Source organism: Polypterus senegalus, chromosome 8 (assembly GCF_016835505.1).
Source record: "Polypterus senegalus isolate Bchr_013 chromosome 8, ASM1683550v1, whole genome shotgun sequence".
NCBI lineage: Eukaryota > Metazoa > Chordata > Cladistia > Polypteriformes > Polypteridae > Polypterus > Polypterus senegalus.
The window spans coordinates 136,024,531-136,039,113 of record NC_053161.1 but is presented as its reverse complement, the minus strand read 5'-3'; the positions used below and the strand labels follow the sequence as shown (position 1 = coordinate 136,039,113).

The following is a 14,583-nucleotide window of genomic DNA, read 5'->3' as shown; positions in this document are numbered from 1 at the left end:
TAATAGACATAAACACTACAATGATGTCCACAGTGAACAAATCCTGCTGTATGCCAGTAATGATGAGGTGTAGGGTATAATTCATATCGGCCATTAGACTGCAATACATACTTGAGTTGCTCATAGAAGGCAGGTCCCTTTTTTCACTTCCTTCTTTTAAATATTTTTTTATATTGTGTTCTTGGGATCCGTTCCTCACATATTTTATGATGGAAGACAGTTGTCTAAAAACCTTAACAAGATTGGCAATTCTGAATGGCATAAGTAATAAAAGTAAAGAAAAGCACAACTAACACATATTAGAGTATTGTCTGCTATTTTGTTTAATGAAAAATAACAAAAGACTGACAAACTGAATACACATTCCTTTCCTTTTCAGGACTTCCTACATGTCTACTGTGCACGTGCCTAGGAGGATCAGTTTACTGTGATGATGTCAAACTGGAAACAGTGCCACCGCTACCCAAAGACACAACCCACTTCTATGCTCGCTTCAACAAAATTAAGAAGATTCACAAATCTGACTTTGCAGAGATGAGTATGTACTGTACTGCTACTGGGGAGCAATACATCTAAATGTATTTAATTTAGCCTTTCAGTTTACAAGCTTTTCTTGCTCTTGGGTTTCTAGTAAATTCTTCCCTTGCACCACAAAGACAAAAACTCATTGACTTACTGGATTGATTTAAATGTTTTGAATGGAAAAGTTTTAATTTTCAATGATACTATGCATGTAATTGGTGCACAGTGGGCTATGCTACTGCCATAGGACTCCTGCGGTGGCCCAGTCACTGTTTATGTGCTGTTTACGTTTTTTCCCAATCTTTGTGTGGGTTTTCTCTAGATTCTTCCTATATTCTTCTTTCTGTGTTTCAAAGATGTGCTGGTTAAATAGTTTATTGATCTCAAATTGGTTCAAGAATGGTCTGATTTTTTATTCATGGCAAGTTTCTGCCTTATGACCAAAGCTGCCAGGTTTGGTTCAAGCTCCCAATGACCCTGAATTAAAATAAGCTGTATTATCGTGGTTTCAATCGGAATGACTAGATTTGTTATTGATTGACCTACTCTCGAGCAAATTAAACTTAATACACATAGGACTCACAAACTTAAGAACTGATTATGAGTGATATCTGCACAGCTTATCACTCCTCAGTACTCCAGGCAGGCATCTCACTATAGAACAAACAGGCATCCTCAAGACAATGACGCCTAGTGCACCTTTTACTGTCACTTACTAATGGCTTGTTACTCCTTCTCATACTGCTCAATACTGAGAGCATCTTCCCACACCAGCTTACCAGTGAGAAAAAAGTGAGAGTCTACTCACTCCAGAGTATCTTGTATTTGCTTTCTTACCTCAGTCACGCAATATATGCAGACAAAGCATGGAAGTTGTAAAACAATAAAGTTCTGAAGGATAAAAAGTGTTGTTCAAAAATGCATTTCTGTGAGGGAGAATGTACAACAGAGGATAACTTTTCGTAATTCAAAAGTCAAGATGATGCATTGATGGTATGCCTTTGGTCCAGCTAGATGGAGTCTCTCCTTCTCTCTCTCTCTCTCACACACACACATACACACACTCAGCTAGTCCATCCTTTATGCCAATATCTTCACGTGGGAACTTCTCACAGGTAATCTGCAAACCACTCTGATGACAGACAGCTCCGTCTAAAAGGTTTTATCATGAAGATACGTGCCAAGAGTGTATAATATCCAGTTTCCCTTTGAGATGGATATGATCCCATGTAGCATTTTACTCATAAACAAACCTGATCATTCTAAACTAAGATTATAATGTGTGTTAAACCAAAATGCAAAGCAGACTTCCATAGCTATTGTCCTGTGTATGAAACATTTATGAGAAAAAAGTAATAAAAGTATAAAAAGTTCATATACAGCTCATCACAGCAACTAACATAAGCTAGTTTCAAAAATTACACCCCACTGTTGAAGGTAGAAAAGTTAGATTCTGAATGTAATAAAATATAATAGAACCTTGTTATGCAGATTCCACAGTAAGAGAGTTTGAGCATGATGATGCTTGTAGATTAATGATAATGTGGAGTACAGCAGCACTGCAGATGTGTGCTCTTCAACTGATACATACTCTTTAATCACCATGCACATGTGTGTTCATGCAGGAAAATGATATTATACTGTGACTATGACAAAACAGTAAAAAGAGAATTTAGATTTACATAGATATTTAAAGTTAGGTTTTGAGTAACTAGGCTTTTAAAATTGCCTAATTTTTATTATTAGTTTTTGTTGTTTCTGTGTATGATTGAAGCCATGCTATTTTCACAAGCATTGTTTTTATGATCTTTCAACTGACTGGCATACAAAGTTAATATTTTCTCTGACTATAATAAATGCACTTGCATATCAGATAAATAGAACTACTGAGAGTAATATGAATTTCATTTTTCAGATAAGTTAAAGAGAATTGATTTAACAAGCAATCAAATCACGGAAATTGATGAGGATGCTTTCCGTAGTTTGCCTGCATTGGAAGAACTAGTGGTCCGGGAGAATAAGATTCGCCAGCTTCCAGAGCTGCCCCACGGCATGACCTTGATAGATGCCAGTCACAACAATCTTGGAAGCAAAGGGATAAAGCCAGAAGCCTTTAAAGTAAGTTTTGTCAAGAAAGCTTCATTTGTGAATTGACCAACCATTTTAACATGCATCTCAATCAAAAGTCTCACCTGGAGGGAAACACCAGCCCATTCATTTTTATATATTATTAATATTTTTCTGTAAATTGCATCTGTACACTTCTTTTATGATAGTGCTCATATGTTCAGTAAGTTAAAAGTTGCATCCATATATCCATCTATTTTTTTTTCAATATACACTGAATGCCAGTAGGTGCTAAAGGGAGGGTCAGCTGAATTTAATTGAAATCACACTACTTCTGGATTCTCAGCCCATGTACTGTAAGTTTATTATTATTTAGGCAGAATTTTTGCTCTATGTTAGTTTAGTATCTACTCTCTCAGTTCAATTTTATATAGTAAATATAGAGTGGAACTTGGTATCTTGTTTTTCCTCCCTGGTGTCAAATTCAAATTTCTAAGCTATCCTGTAGCCCGACCCTTGATACTTCTGCATCTGGCTAATTGCTGATAAGAATCCAAGCCATTCAGAGTTTCTACAACACCCCTTGTGCTCACAGAAGTTCCAGGACACCTAGCTTAGGCAAACTATGACGTTATTTCACTGAACACATCAATACAATTTGTGAACCTTCTTTTCTAAATACATAGTCCCAAGGGCCAGAGTCCAAGCTGGCAATAATGATCTAGATATCAGTCTAATGTAATACTCCAAAAACACTTTCACAGGGGTCTTATTAAGTGTCGGAGTCCAGAAAAACAGATCAAAACAAAACAACCTGCTAACCATTACAACTCTATGCCTCCTAAATCTTAGATAAGTGAACAGGAAATACTGTAAGCCTGGATAGAGCATGTTCCAAAATCAAAATTAAATGTGAAATTGCTAAATCAATATACTTAGCTGATTGAAAATAAGTGTTTATAGAGAGGACAGTAAGATCAGTATGTGCAATATATGCAAAAAAGGTACATTTTAAAAGAATTAAGTCTGGGAATAAATCTAGTAAGATACAAATGACGGGTTTTCAGAGTAGGAGCCACAAAGGCAAATGAAATTTCACTGAATTATATAGAGATAACTTTTCATGGAGTTATGGCTGGTGATAGATGTCAAACTGATTATAAACTGTAAGCAGGGACTGCAGATATTTTTTGGTATTAGCGCCATAGGCTAATATACAAACTAAACTGAATTGTATTTATTTATTTTTATATAGTTCTCTTCTCAGAAGTCAGGATATAATTGATACCTGCATCATCATTATTTAACACAGGGTCAATTACTCTAATATATTGTGGATGTCTTTGGGATGTATATGGTTTATACGCATAATTAACATATTTTGGTGGTATAAATACAGCAATAGAAGTTTATAATATCATAAAAAAAATTGTGTTAGGCATGGATTTAAATGCTGAATCCAAACAAAGAATTTCTTGTAAAGATCATCAGATAAATCATCTCAAAGCTTGGAGACTCACTACGTAAGAGAAAACAAAAATTCAGGCCCACTGGCATTTACGGACGATAGAATCTTTTTACAGTTTGAATTTAATAGCAGAACTGCTGATGTTTAAAGCAAAGCATTTATCATTCATTTACTGTGTTAATTTGTAAAAAACAGTCAATAACAGAACCAGAGAAAACCCATTGGGTTCATGTGATTGGTAAATACTTTATGTTTGATGTCTTTAATATACATTTGTAATTATGCTCAAGTATGTTGGGCTGTTAAGATGATGTGTGTTTAATAATGGAATAAATTGAATTGAGTTAAAGTGAATCAAACTGAACTAAATTATTAGGAAAATGTAGAGTGCTGAAAGCTGACAGATCCCATATTCTATGTCAGAATTGAATAATGAAATACCTTTTGTGCATTTTGATGAAGTATAAACTATCTGTTTTGTCTGTTTAGTTTGTTTTTCCATATGCTTCAGTTTCCTTCCACATTCTAAAGATGACCTAAATCCAAGGGTGGTCTGAAAAGTGAATTTCCCCTTGGGATTATTAAAGTATCTATCTATCTATCTATCTATCTATCTATCTATCTATCTATCTATCTATCTATCTATCTATCTATCTATCTATCTATCTATCTATCTCTATCTGTCTATCTCTATATCTCTATATCTCTCTCTATATCTATCTATCTCTATATCTATCTCTCTATCTCTATCTCTCTATATCTATATCTATCTATCTAAAGCTTAGACCCCTCTTTAAAGCTTTGGCTGCCAGTTTAATTCTCACTTCTCACTCACTGTATGACCCTGATTAGGCCTGATTTTATCCTGGCTTTATATTAGCTGTAAAAAAGAAAGAATTGCTATTTATTCCTGTAAATGTAAAGGACCTTGGGAAGGCTATTTGTTTGTTTTTCCTGAATGTTTTGTTCAGTTTTTGTCTCTGTATTACAAAAAGGACATAGGAGTATTAGAGTAGCTCCAGAGAAGAGTAACTGATCTGATTCCACTATTGTGAAGTCTTACTTAAGAGGAAAGACTGAAAGAGTAAATCTTTTCAGTGACATGGCAGAAGTGTTCAAAATTATGAAGCGTGGTTGTACTGTCGATCTCAGTTTAACTGGATTAAGTTTTATTAAACACAGCCGAATAAAGATTCTAAGCTATGTTGGTCTGAATGACATGCTTTTGTCAAAATTATTTGAATGTTCTTATGTGCAAACTAATTTGAGTGGGGATTTTAAATTAACAAGAAATAAAGATTAAGTTTAAATTTCATAGAGATTCTGTCTAACTATAGTTTAAGCCCAGTCAATTAAGGTTATAAAGATCACTTCTCTTTTCAGAATGTTGATGTATTCAAATCTTTTATTGTTAGGACTCAAAAAGATTCATTTTCACACATCTTCTTTTTCACCTCATGTAGTAACAAAAATAGAAGAAATGTAATTTAGTTTTATTTCTAAACACAGCTGAGCATCATTAACAGAAAAATAATTTTAGATATTTGTAAAGAAAAAAAAAAACTAATTACAGTATAAAACAAAAGTCAGGATCCACTCCACTTCAACATTTCTATCATGTCACCTACTATTCTCCTTTTGACTATAATGAAAGGGTTCATCTTCTACAATCTTTCCTCATACCAGTTCTGGAATAAGTCTACCATCTCTTATTTGAATCGTTTCTACCACTGTCATGTTCAAATTACATAACTACACAAAATGTTCTTGATGTAGCCTTGTAAGTGCATTTACCTCTCATAATCTATGTTTCACATAGCATGCTGTGTGGCACAGCCTGTCAGGGGTCTATGACAGTGGAAGGTATTATGAACTGATTGGCTTAGGCTCTGGGGGTGAAGATGCATGCTGGTGAGGCCACAGAGTGTTTAATGGGAGAATTGGCTGATTGCTGATTAACATGTGAGCATGATCAGCATATCCATCTGGCTTTCACGCCCTGTGGGTCATTAAGAAAAGAACCTACACACATAAGGATAAAAAGGGGTCTGAGTAGGAAGGAAAGTGGAACAATGAGTAAGAAGAAAAAAAGTGATGTGAATGAGAGACGGAGATAGAGACAGAGAGCACATAATAGGGCAATCAAACCAGTGTGTGAGTATGAGGCAAAGTGGTCAATGATGCCTCACAAAGAACTGAGAGAAACAGCAATCCAGGGGCAAATCAGCCCTGCTGAGAAGTATAGAGCAGGGGCGATTGTGTGCTCCAGGGTCCTGGGGATGCCGAAGGAGACAACATGACAAGGGAATTTGGCTCCAAGCATTCCAGCAGTTACAGGCATAGGTGACAAGAGCGATATACCTGCTGAAAAGACCCTGAGGGTGAGCAGGGAGAGAGAGAAACGGTGGAAAAGAGAGGATCAATTCTGAATATTTTTCAGAACTATTACTATTTATTGGTTTTTGTCTTATTCACAAATGCAGTATTTTACAGATTGCTTATTGGAAAATTTTGCTCCTGTACTGTACTTTGGATACAGCTTGACTTTTAATTGTTTTGAAATAATGCCCTTTTGTTTGTGTTCTCATTCACTCTAGTCCATCTTGGTCCATCCAATCAATGTCCCAGATAAAAGCACATGGCTGCTGGAACCTGGGGCATCACATGCTATGCAACCCAACATCCCATTCCAGTCCTTTTTTTCCATAAATGATCTGCTTAATAATGATACATTTATTTGAAATACCAATCTGTTTTAACTTATATGTAAATTTTTACACTTACTTACATGAATTGTCATTTACTACCAAAAACATGTAAAGTTGAGGTGCTAATGGGGCTAAAGCATATTTCCTTCATGTAGTGACCATTTTGAACCAAGTGGTACAAACAAGTACAGCAGATTTCTTTGCAAATCCATCAAATGCTAAAAAAACATGTATGCAAACCCACCAACATATGATTTTACCATCGAGGTTTATTGTATAAATCTGGCTGGCGTTCATAACAGCAGTAGACTTCAAGACACGTCATTGATGTGAAAAAGTAGCCTAGCTAACTTTAGCTGTTTATGTGGGTGGTACTGAGCTGCTTCTAATTTAAACTGAGATTTTGTACAATAGTGAGGTCTTGGTTAAACAAGATTTAACATTTATTACTTACCTCATTCCTTGCCATCCGATGTAACCCTCCATGCACACGTACTTAAACATGTTCCCTTGGCTGTGTTTAGCACATATCTAGCCAGATGTGAATCTTGCTGTGTAAGTGCCCTACAGACAGCGACCTGAATGGGAAGCAGATGTGGTCCTTGGAGATGTGAGGCAGCAGCATTGATCTTTTTACCACCATTCCACACCTGCAGTTGAGCATCTTCTATAAGCTTATAGCTATTACTTTATTGAACTTTACTGGCTGTATTATGTTTAAGCATATTTTGAGTCCTATCATCTGATTATATTCATTTTTGAGATTAAAAAATATTTAAAATTATTTTTAGTATTCACAGAATAGCCTATAAATAAATTAATCATTCATCTTATTCTGTAGATGTTCCTCTGTAAATTCCATATTGAGTTTGATTGTTGGTGACATTTTCAAATTAGTGTTTGTATTTTAGAGAAAATGAAGATCATGTGTCAATTTTTGAACCAGTTCAGGATCAAATATGGCTGAAGTAACATCACTGAGGACAAGAAGCCAGACCACCGCAGGAGACACACAAATGCACACACCTTCAGTCACTCATATGGTGACAATTTGAAGTTGGCCATGAATTAAACATGAACATATTTAGGATGTGGTGGAAAAGGCCATGTACACATGAGAGAGAAATGAAACCTTTGTCAGATGGTGCTTGAGCCAGAATTAGAGCTCAGTACTCCGGAGCTGTGAGACCACAGCAACATCTTACCAGTGCACTGCTGAAAAAATGTGGATTTTTCAAGAGAAAATGCACATTTTATTCAAAGTTAGACTACTCTCAGTTGGCCCAGCATAAGGTAATAAGGGTGTGTTCTTGTATGTACCCTGCAATACATTGGCAACATGTCCAGGGATGCTCCTGTCCATGTACCCACTGCTGCTGGGATTTGCACTGGCTTCCTGTGATCCTGAACTGAATAAAATCACACACAAAACCAATATTATACACACAAACAATACAGTATCTATGAAGAAACAACATAATACATACATTAAAACAGAACAAACACAGATTATTAGATTAGATTAGATTAGATTAGATTAGATTAGATTAGATTAGATTAGATAAACATTATTAATCCCATAGGGAAATTCAGATTCCTAAAGCACCAGAAACATAAAAAATAAAGATACAGACTCACAGGACAAATAATACAGGAAACCAATGAATCAACCAATCAATCAATAGGTAAACAAATAAATAAAAATAAACTTAACATTGAATTGCCTGATAGCAGTGGGCAGAAAAGACTCCAAGAGGTGCTTCTTAACAAAGCCTGTAGCTAAAAGAGCACCAAGAGAGATATTCCAGTAGGGCATGGAGGGGATTACGAAACTAATATACAGTAGAACATACATAAAATCAATGCTACATGTATGCTAATAAATAGAATATGTAATCAAATCAGTATAGTTTAAGTGATTAGCAATAACATTTAATCTGAAATTAATATAGTTCATTCTCAGACCATTAATATTCTCACGTGGACCAATAATATACAATTGAAAACCAATAATGTGCAAAGAAATGGTATATATGTTTGTAAATACATATAGCTCCCACACAAAACAATATTATACACATATAAGACAATCAGGTTCAAATCTATGAAACAAGAAGTGTTAAATGCTAATCAATATTGTATGCATGACAGCCAATATAAAATGTCCTATGTCAATAGTATAAACATACAAAATGTATGAATTATAGCCAGTTTGTCCCCTTTAGGGGGATAGGAGTTGACATTACTGTCTTCTGTCTCTTTTACTCATCTCAAAATGATCACAATCCCCACATGATGTGATCTTCAACAGTAACTGGGGGTATGACAAGCCCTGTCTTGACTTTGTTTTAGTGATTTCTTTAATGTTTTGCACAATGCACATTGAATCATTGCCTTATGTTGTTCCAGTGGGAAAAGTGTCTAAAAGACACATTTATATTTATAAATCGATAAAACGTCCAATGTACTTGCCCAGGCACAATGTTGCCTAGTGTCTACAAGAGGGCATCAATGTCCAATGGACAAAAGCAACAAGATGCACAAAGGAAAAGGGACACAAAGGCTAGCATACCTGATGAGCAGAGGTTACTAAATGTATGATGTGATCAAAACAGACAAACTTACCATTGTAACATTATGCCTATTTCACAAAATAGGTGTTTGTTTATTATATTTTGATTATATTTTTAAATGGATTGTGCAAATTTAAAGATATTTTATGTGATGAGAAAATGATAAGAATAAGTGCCTTAAACAATAATAATGAAGAAAGTACAGAATGAAGTGGTTTTTATATTAAAATTCCAATTGTGATATGCAACATTTATAGGTATGTCAATATTGTTATTTGAAAAAGAGTTGTGAAAGCTGTGTAATTTTTATGTCATCCCATAAATGGACTGCCTCCCTTGGTAATTAACTTATATATTTTTTATTTACTAGAATATACAGTTAGATGTATTGTAGAGCACAAGATGGTGATCCAGGAGACAAATTCTCTCTAACCTTTCTTATGCTTGCTCTCTGCACTGTGCCTATAGAGGTACTCCATTCCCATCAAATCTGTATTTTTACCTCTTTGCAATAGTTAAAATGTTATATTATATATTGTAATTACATTGTAGTAGATTGTTTTATAATGTTTTTGGCCTTTCTTTTTCTCTTTAGGAAATGAGCAGTTTATTATATCTGTACCTCACTGACAACAACCTGGACCACATCCCTCTTCCTCTACCTCACACCTTACGCTCACTTCATCTCCAGGTGCGTTACCTGCCATACAAATTCATGGAAAGTGCCAATGTTTTTTTGTAAGGTTGCATATTCTTTATTTGTATAGAGAAATAATTTTAAACAACATTCTGTCCTTCACTCTTTATCCATGCCACCTTCAGTTTTTAGTTTCGAGTTGATGTGTTCATCTATTAGCTATTTTTTGCTTATATTTTATTGTACTTCTTATGGAATTTTATATAAATAAGGCAATTCCTGTCCATCCTGTAGTTACAGTCTGTTGTGCATATTCAAAATGAAAGTTTACAAAGTGCCACCTACTTGAATGTGTACTAATAATATGCATAATATTTTATTCCAACATTAGCACTGTTGTTGAACCTATAGCAAATGCCACATAAATGACGCAATAGACAAACTAACATTCCAACTTAATAATGGAAAATGTAGTACTAGGGTGTTGTACCATGTTAGCCATTATAAGTTAACTGTAGCGAGAAGCCAAGCAAAATGACACCTTTTTATTGGCTAACTAGAAAGATTACAATATGCATGCTTTCCAGGCCATTTAGGCCCCTTCTTCAGGCAAAATATAAAGGAAAATGTAAATAGAAAAAATACAGGAAATACAAATGATAAAGGAACTATTAATCTCAACGAGTCTATTAAACATTATGGTGATCTGTACCCATTAATGCTGCAAATAAGATCAAAAATAAATTGTTTACCTAAATAACAAATTTCTTTTACAGTTGTAAAGAATGCATGATTGTCTCTCAGGGACTCCACTTTAATACCACCAGCTACTTCCCCTGTATTTGACAGTCAGTGGTCTCCAGTGGGATTAGTACTTCCTCAATCAGTCTTTTTTATTTTCTATTATTTTTAATTTAAAATTTCCATTATTAAGTTATAGTGTGAGTTATATACAGTATATGCCATTTGTTGCAAAGAACAATTCAATGCATTTTACCAGAACATGTGATGAATGCCTTGGATTGGGCGTGACAAGAAAGACACCCTTGAGTGAGTGAGTTACGAGTGACATTGAAGGTTGTGTGGACTGCAGTTACTCTCAATTGAATTTATGTCAGTTAAATGATGGTTCTACATTTAGACTTGTAAGGTGGTGTAGTGGCTCTGAGGCTACGGATCTGAGCTGGTATCTGAAAGGTTGCAGGTTCGAAATTCTGCTACTCCCAGAAGGGATCCTACGCCATTGGGCTGTTGAGCAAGGCACTTAACATGAAAATTGCTCTAGGGGGACTGCACAATGGCTGATCCTGTGCTCTGACCTCCAAAGGTTATGCCAAAAGACAATTTCCCATTGGGGAGTAATTAAGTATATAATCAAATTTCCATTAGATGATACATCCACGTTTAAACTTAAGTGCTAGACCAATAGTCCATGATTTGCTAGACCAACTGGCATGTTTTCAATCTTGAATTAAATTTTTCTCCCAGTTTACACAAAATTAGTAAATGAGCTCTAGTGACATGGCTGCATTCTTCTGACGTTCTTTAAGTCATATTTAATGCTAAGAAAGATTCTGAATTTATGTTTGGCATAGTGAATTCTGTTTTTTTCATTTCTCCATTCATATAATCGGATACTTCTTTTTCTCTTGTAGAACAACAATATCCAGATGATTCATGAAGACACTTTCTGCAATTTAAAAGACATTAACTACATCCGTAAAGCTCTGGAGGACATCCGACTGGACGGCAACCCAATAAGCATTAGCAAAACTCCACAAGCCTATGTCTGCCTTCCCAGAGTGCCAGTTGGCAGACTTTATTAATTATTTGTTAATTTTTATCACAAGCTTTTATCAAAATAAATAAATTACATACAGGCCCAAAGTCAAAATACAGAAACTGATCAGAACCTTAACTTTGTGGTCATATATTCTACTTAATTAAAAACACACAGTATGCTTTTATTACTGTGATTATAAAGATTTTTGGTTTTACTTTTTACTATTTTGACATAAAAATGTGTAATTAATAATTGGTTGATAATATCAAAACATTGTAATAACTGCTTCAATAATAAAAAATAAATTGTATAGTGTAAAAATGTTGAATATGTTGGCATAATCATACACTTCTCAAAAATATTAATATTTTATGACAATCATCTACAGTAGATACATGTAGCAGCCTATGTATGTGTATGACTGCAGAGGGCTGAATGGCAGGCTGCTGAAGGTGTCGTTTGTAAGCATCCGTGGTTGAATAACCCTAACCCTACATGAAATACTGTTCTTGTATAGAAATTTGTTTGGTATTTATTCTTATGCTCGGAAAGTCACAAAATATATAGTACCTGACATATTCGAATCCTTCAAGATTTCTCACATACTGCTGGATTATAAATATCACTTACACATTTGGTTTAAATGGCCATTTTTATTAATAACTCCCATGATCAAGAAGAACATTATCAACAGTAAGTTTTTCTTCTGGAGCATGTGAGTTAATGGTAAATCTGCATACTAGAACAAGATGTGTGAGTGTCACATTTGAAGACTTTTATAAGGTTTCAATACAAGGCAATGTATTTTGGGTTAGTGCACCACCTGCATTAAGTGTGACAAAAATTACTTAGCAGGGGTGGCACTCTGTAGATCTGAAGAGCAACAAATGTGTTTGGTTTCACTGAAACTTTATTTTTTATTGAACTTTAAGCTCATTATGCCTCTATTTGCCTGTTGAGATGGAATTCCCTCTCATTTTCTTATTTTAAATTCAAGATTGAGAGATCACACATCAAAGCAGTAAAACAGATTTCTTTGAAGTAATTCCATAAGCATTTATCTATCTGTCTGTTTCTCAGTCACATCCTCTTTGCAAGGCAGAAGGGAATTAGAGTCTATTCCAACAGAATGAGGTTTTTAAGGCATAAACCAAAGCCCCATGGATTTTTAATCTTACGCAGAACACTTTTACATACATAATAACGCTCTCTCAAGATATTAGTTTATATTTACACAGCTTTTGGATTTGGTGGACCCCCATGGGAAAAAAAGTGTAAGGTCTACTCAGACAATTACTGGACCAGGAGTAAATCACAAATCACTGGAGGTGTTAGGCAACAATACTAGCTACACTCTTAAGAATAATGATTCTTTAATGGCACTTTACTGGTTCTATGATTCCTCATAGAATTATTGTTTGACAAAGAACTGTTTCTTTCTGGGAAGGGTTCTTTGCATATGAAATTGGTTCTTTGTGTTTTGAAAAACTTCCCAATATGTTGAAAAACACTGAAATCTTCAATGCAGCAGGGCACTAACAGATTATGAATACCTTGGCTTAGACTGTGTTATTGAATGCAGCAAGAGTCCCTTTAAAATCAAAACCTATTGGTATTTCACAGATCTGTTACCATCTATTCATGGTTATTTGCTATATGAAGCCTGTTACGGATCTGAAAATAAAATTTCTTTCTGGAACATTTATTTGGATGGGTCTTTTGGGAACCCAAAATGGTTCCTCTATGGCAATACTTTGAAGAACCACTCTGGCACCTTTATTTTTAACAGTGTTGTGAACTATATTGTTGCTCACCAATACTGGATGATTTCCCTAAGCTGCATTTTGCAGCACTTTTTTAAGAGAGACAAACCATAGACCCCTTCGGTGCGCAATGTTTGGGCTTATTTCTGCAAGACAATACAAAATGTAATCAAATGCTTCTCTATTTACTATTTATAAACAAAACTAATGCTGACCAGAATAGCCTCTGGGTCCAATGACAATGAATTTGAATGGGTTTGAAGTTGATGGTTGGATGGGTAAATAGATGGAAGAGTATCACAGTATATATATATATATATATATATATATATATATATATATATATATATATATATATATATATATATATATATATATATATATATATATATATATATATATATATATATATATATATATATATAGAGAGAGAGAGAGAGAGAGAGAGAGAGAGAGAGAGAGAGAGAGAGAGAGAGAGAGTATAATTTTAATTGCATTTTAGTTTTCAAAGGAAAATTTATTGCAATGTAATACAGTCTATTTTGAACTTCCAGTTCAACATCTGCCCGCTTCTAGTTAAGAATTTACCCAGCTCATTTTCTAACCTCTCCAACTTTGAGAAAATCATTGAACTTTGTGGTGCCTACACGGTAGGAATTTATAAATATTAATGTAATGTAAGTATATGCTGGTGTAGACAGAAGCATCTGTTAAGTCAATACATTTCCAGTCATTTGTTATTGATATTGCCTCATATTTTAGTCTTTTACAAAGGAACACGGTGATGTGTAAAGACACTTCTCAAAATGTTGCTCTGACAAGCCGAAACAACAATCAGAAAAAATGTTTCTAAATATCTGATCAGTAAAGTAGAGAAAATGGAGATATCTTTGTACACATGAAGAACAAAAAGATGATTGAGACAAATGAATAAAAAGCAAAACCTCATTGAAATGCAGATTATCAGTCTATTTTTGGTGGACATGAAAATAAAAACTAAAATTCTTTAATTAGCTTTCACCAGGGCCAACTGCATATAGAATGAATCTTTCATTTACACTC

General features: G+C 34.5%; 1 protein-coding gene across 1 annotated transcript in view; it reads left to right on the top strand.

Moving 5' to 3' along the window:
- Positions 1–13,818, top strand: part of epyc (epiphycan) — a 63,344-nt gene extending 49,526 nt beyond the window's left edge. The window contains exons 4-7 of the mRNA XM_039761798.1: positions 380–538; positions 2,438–2,640; positions 9,934–10,029; positions 11,631–13,818. Of these exons, the coding sequence (XP_039617732.1) occupies positions 380–538; positions 2,438–2,640; positions 9,934–10,029; positions 11,631–11,801 (629 nt within the window). The 3' untranslated portion in view covers positions 11,802–13,818. The remainder of the gene's footprint in view (positions 1–379; positions 539–2,437; positions 2,641–9,933; positions 10,030–11,630) is intronic.
- Positions 13,819–14,583: the final 765 nt, after the last annotated feature.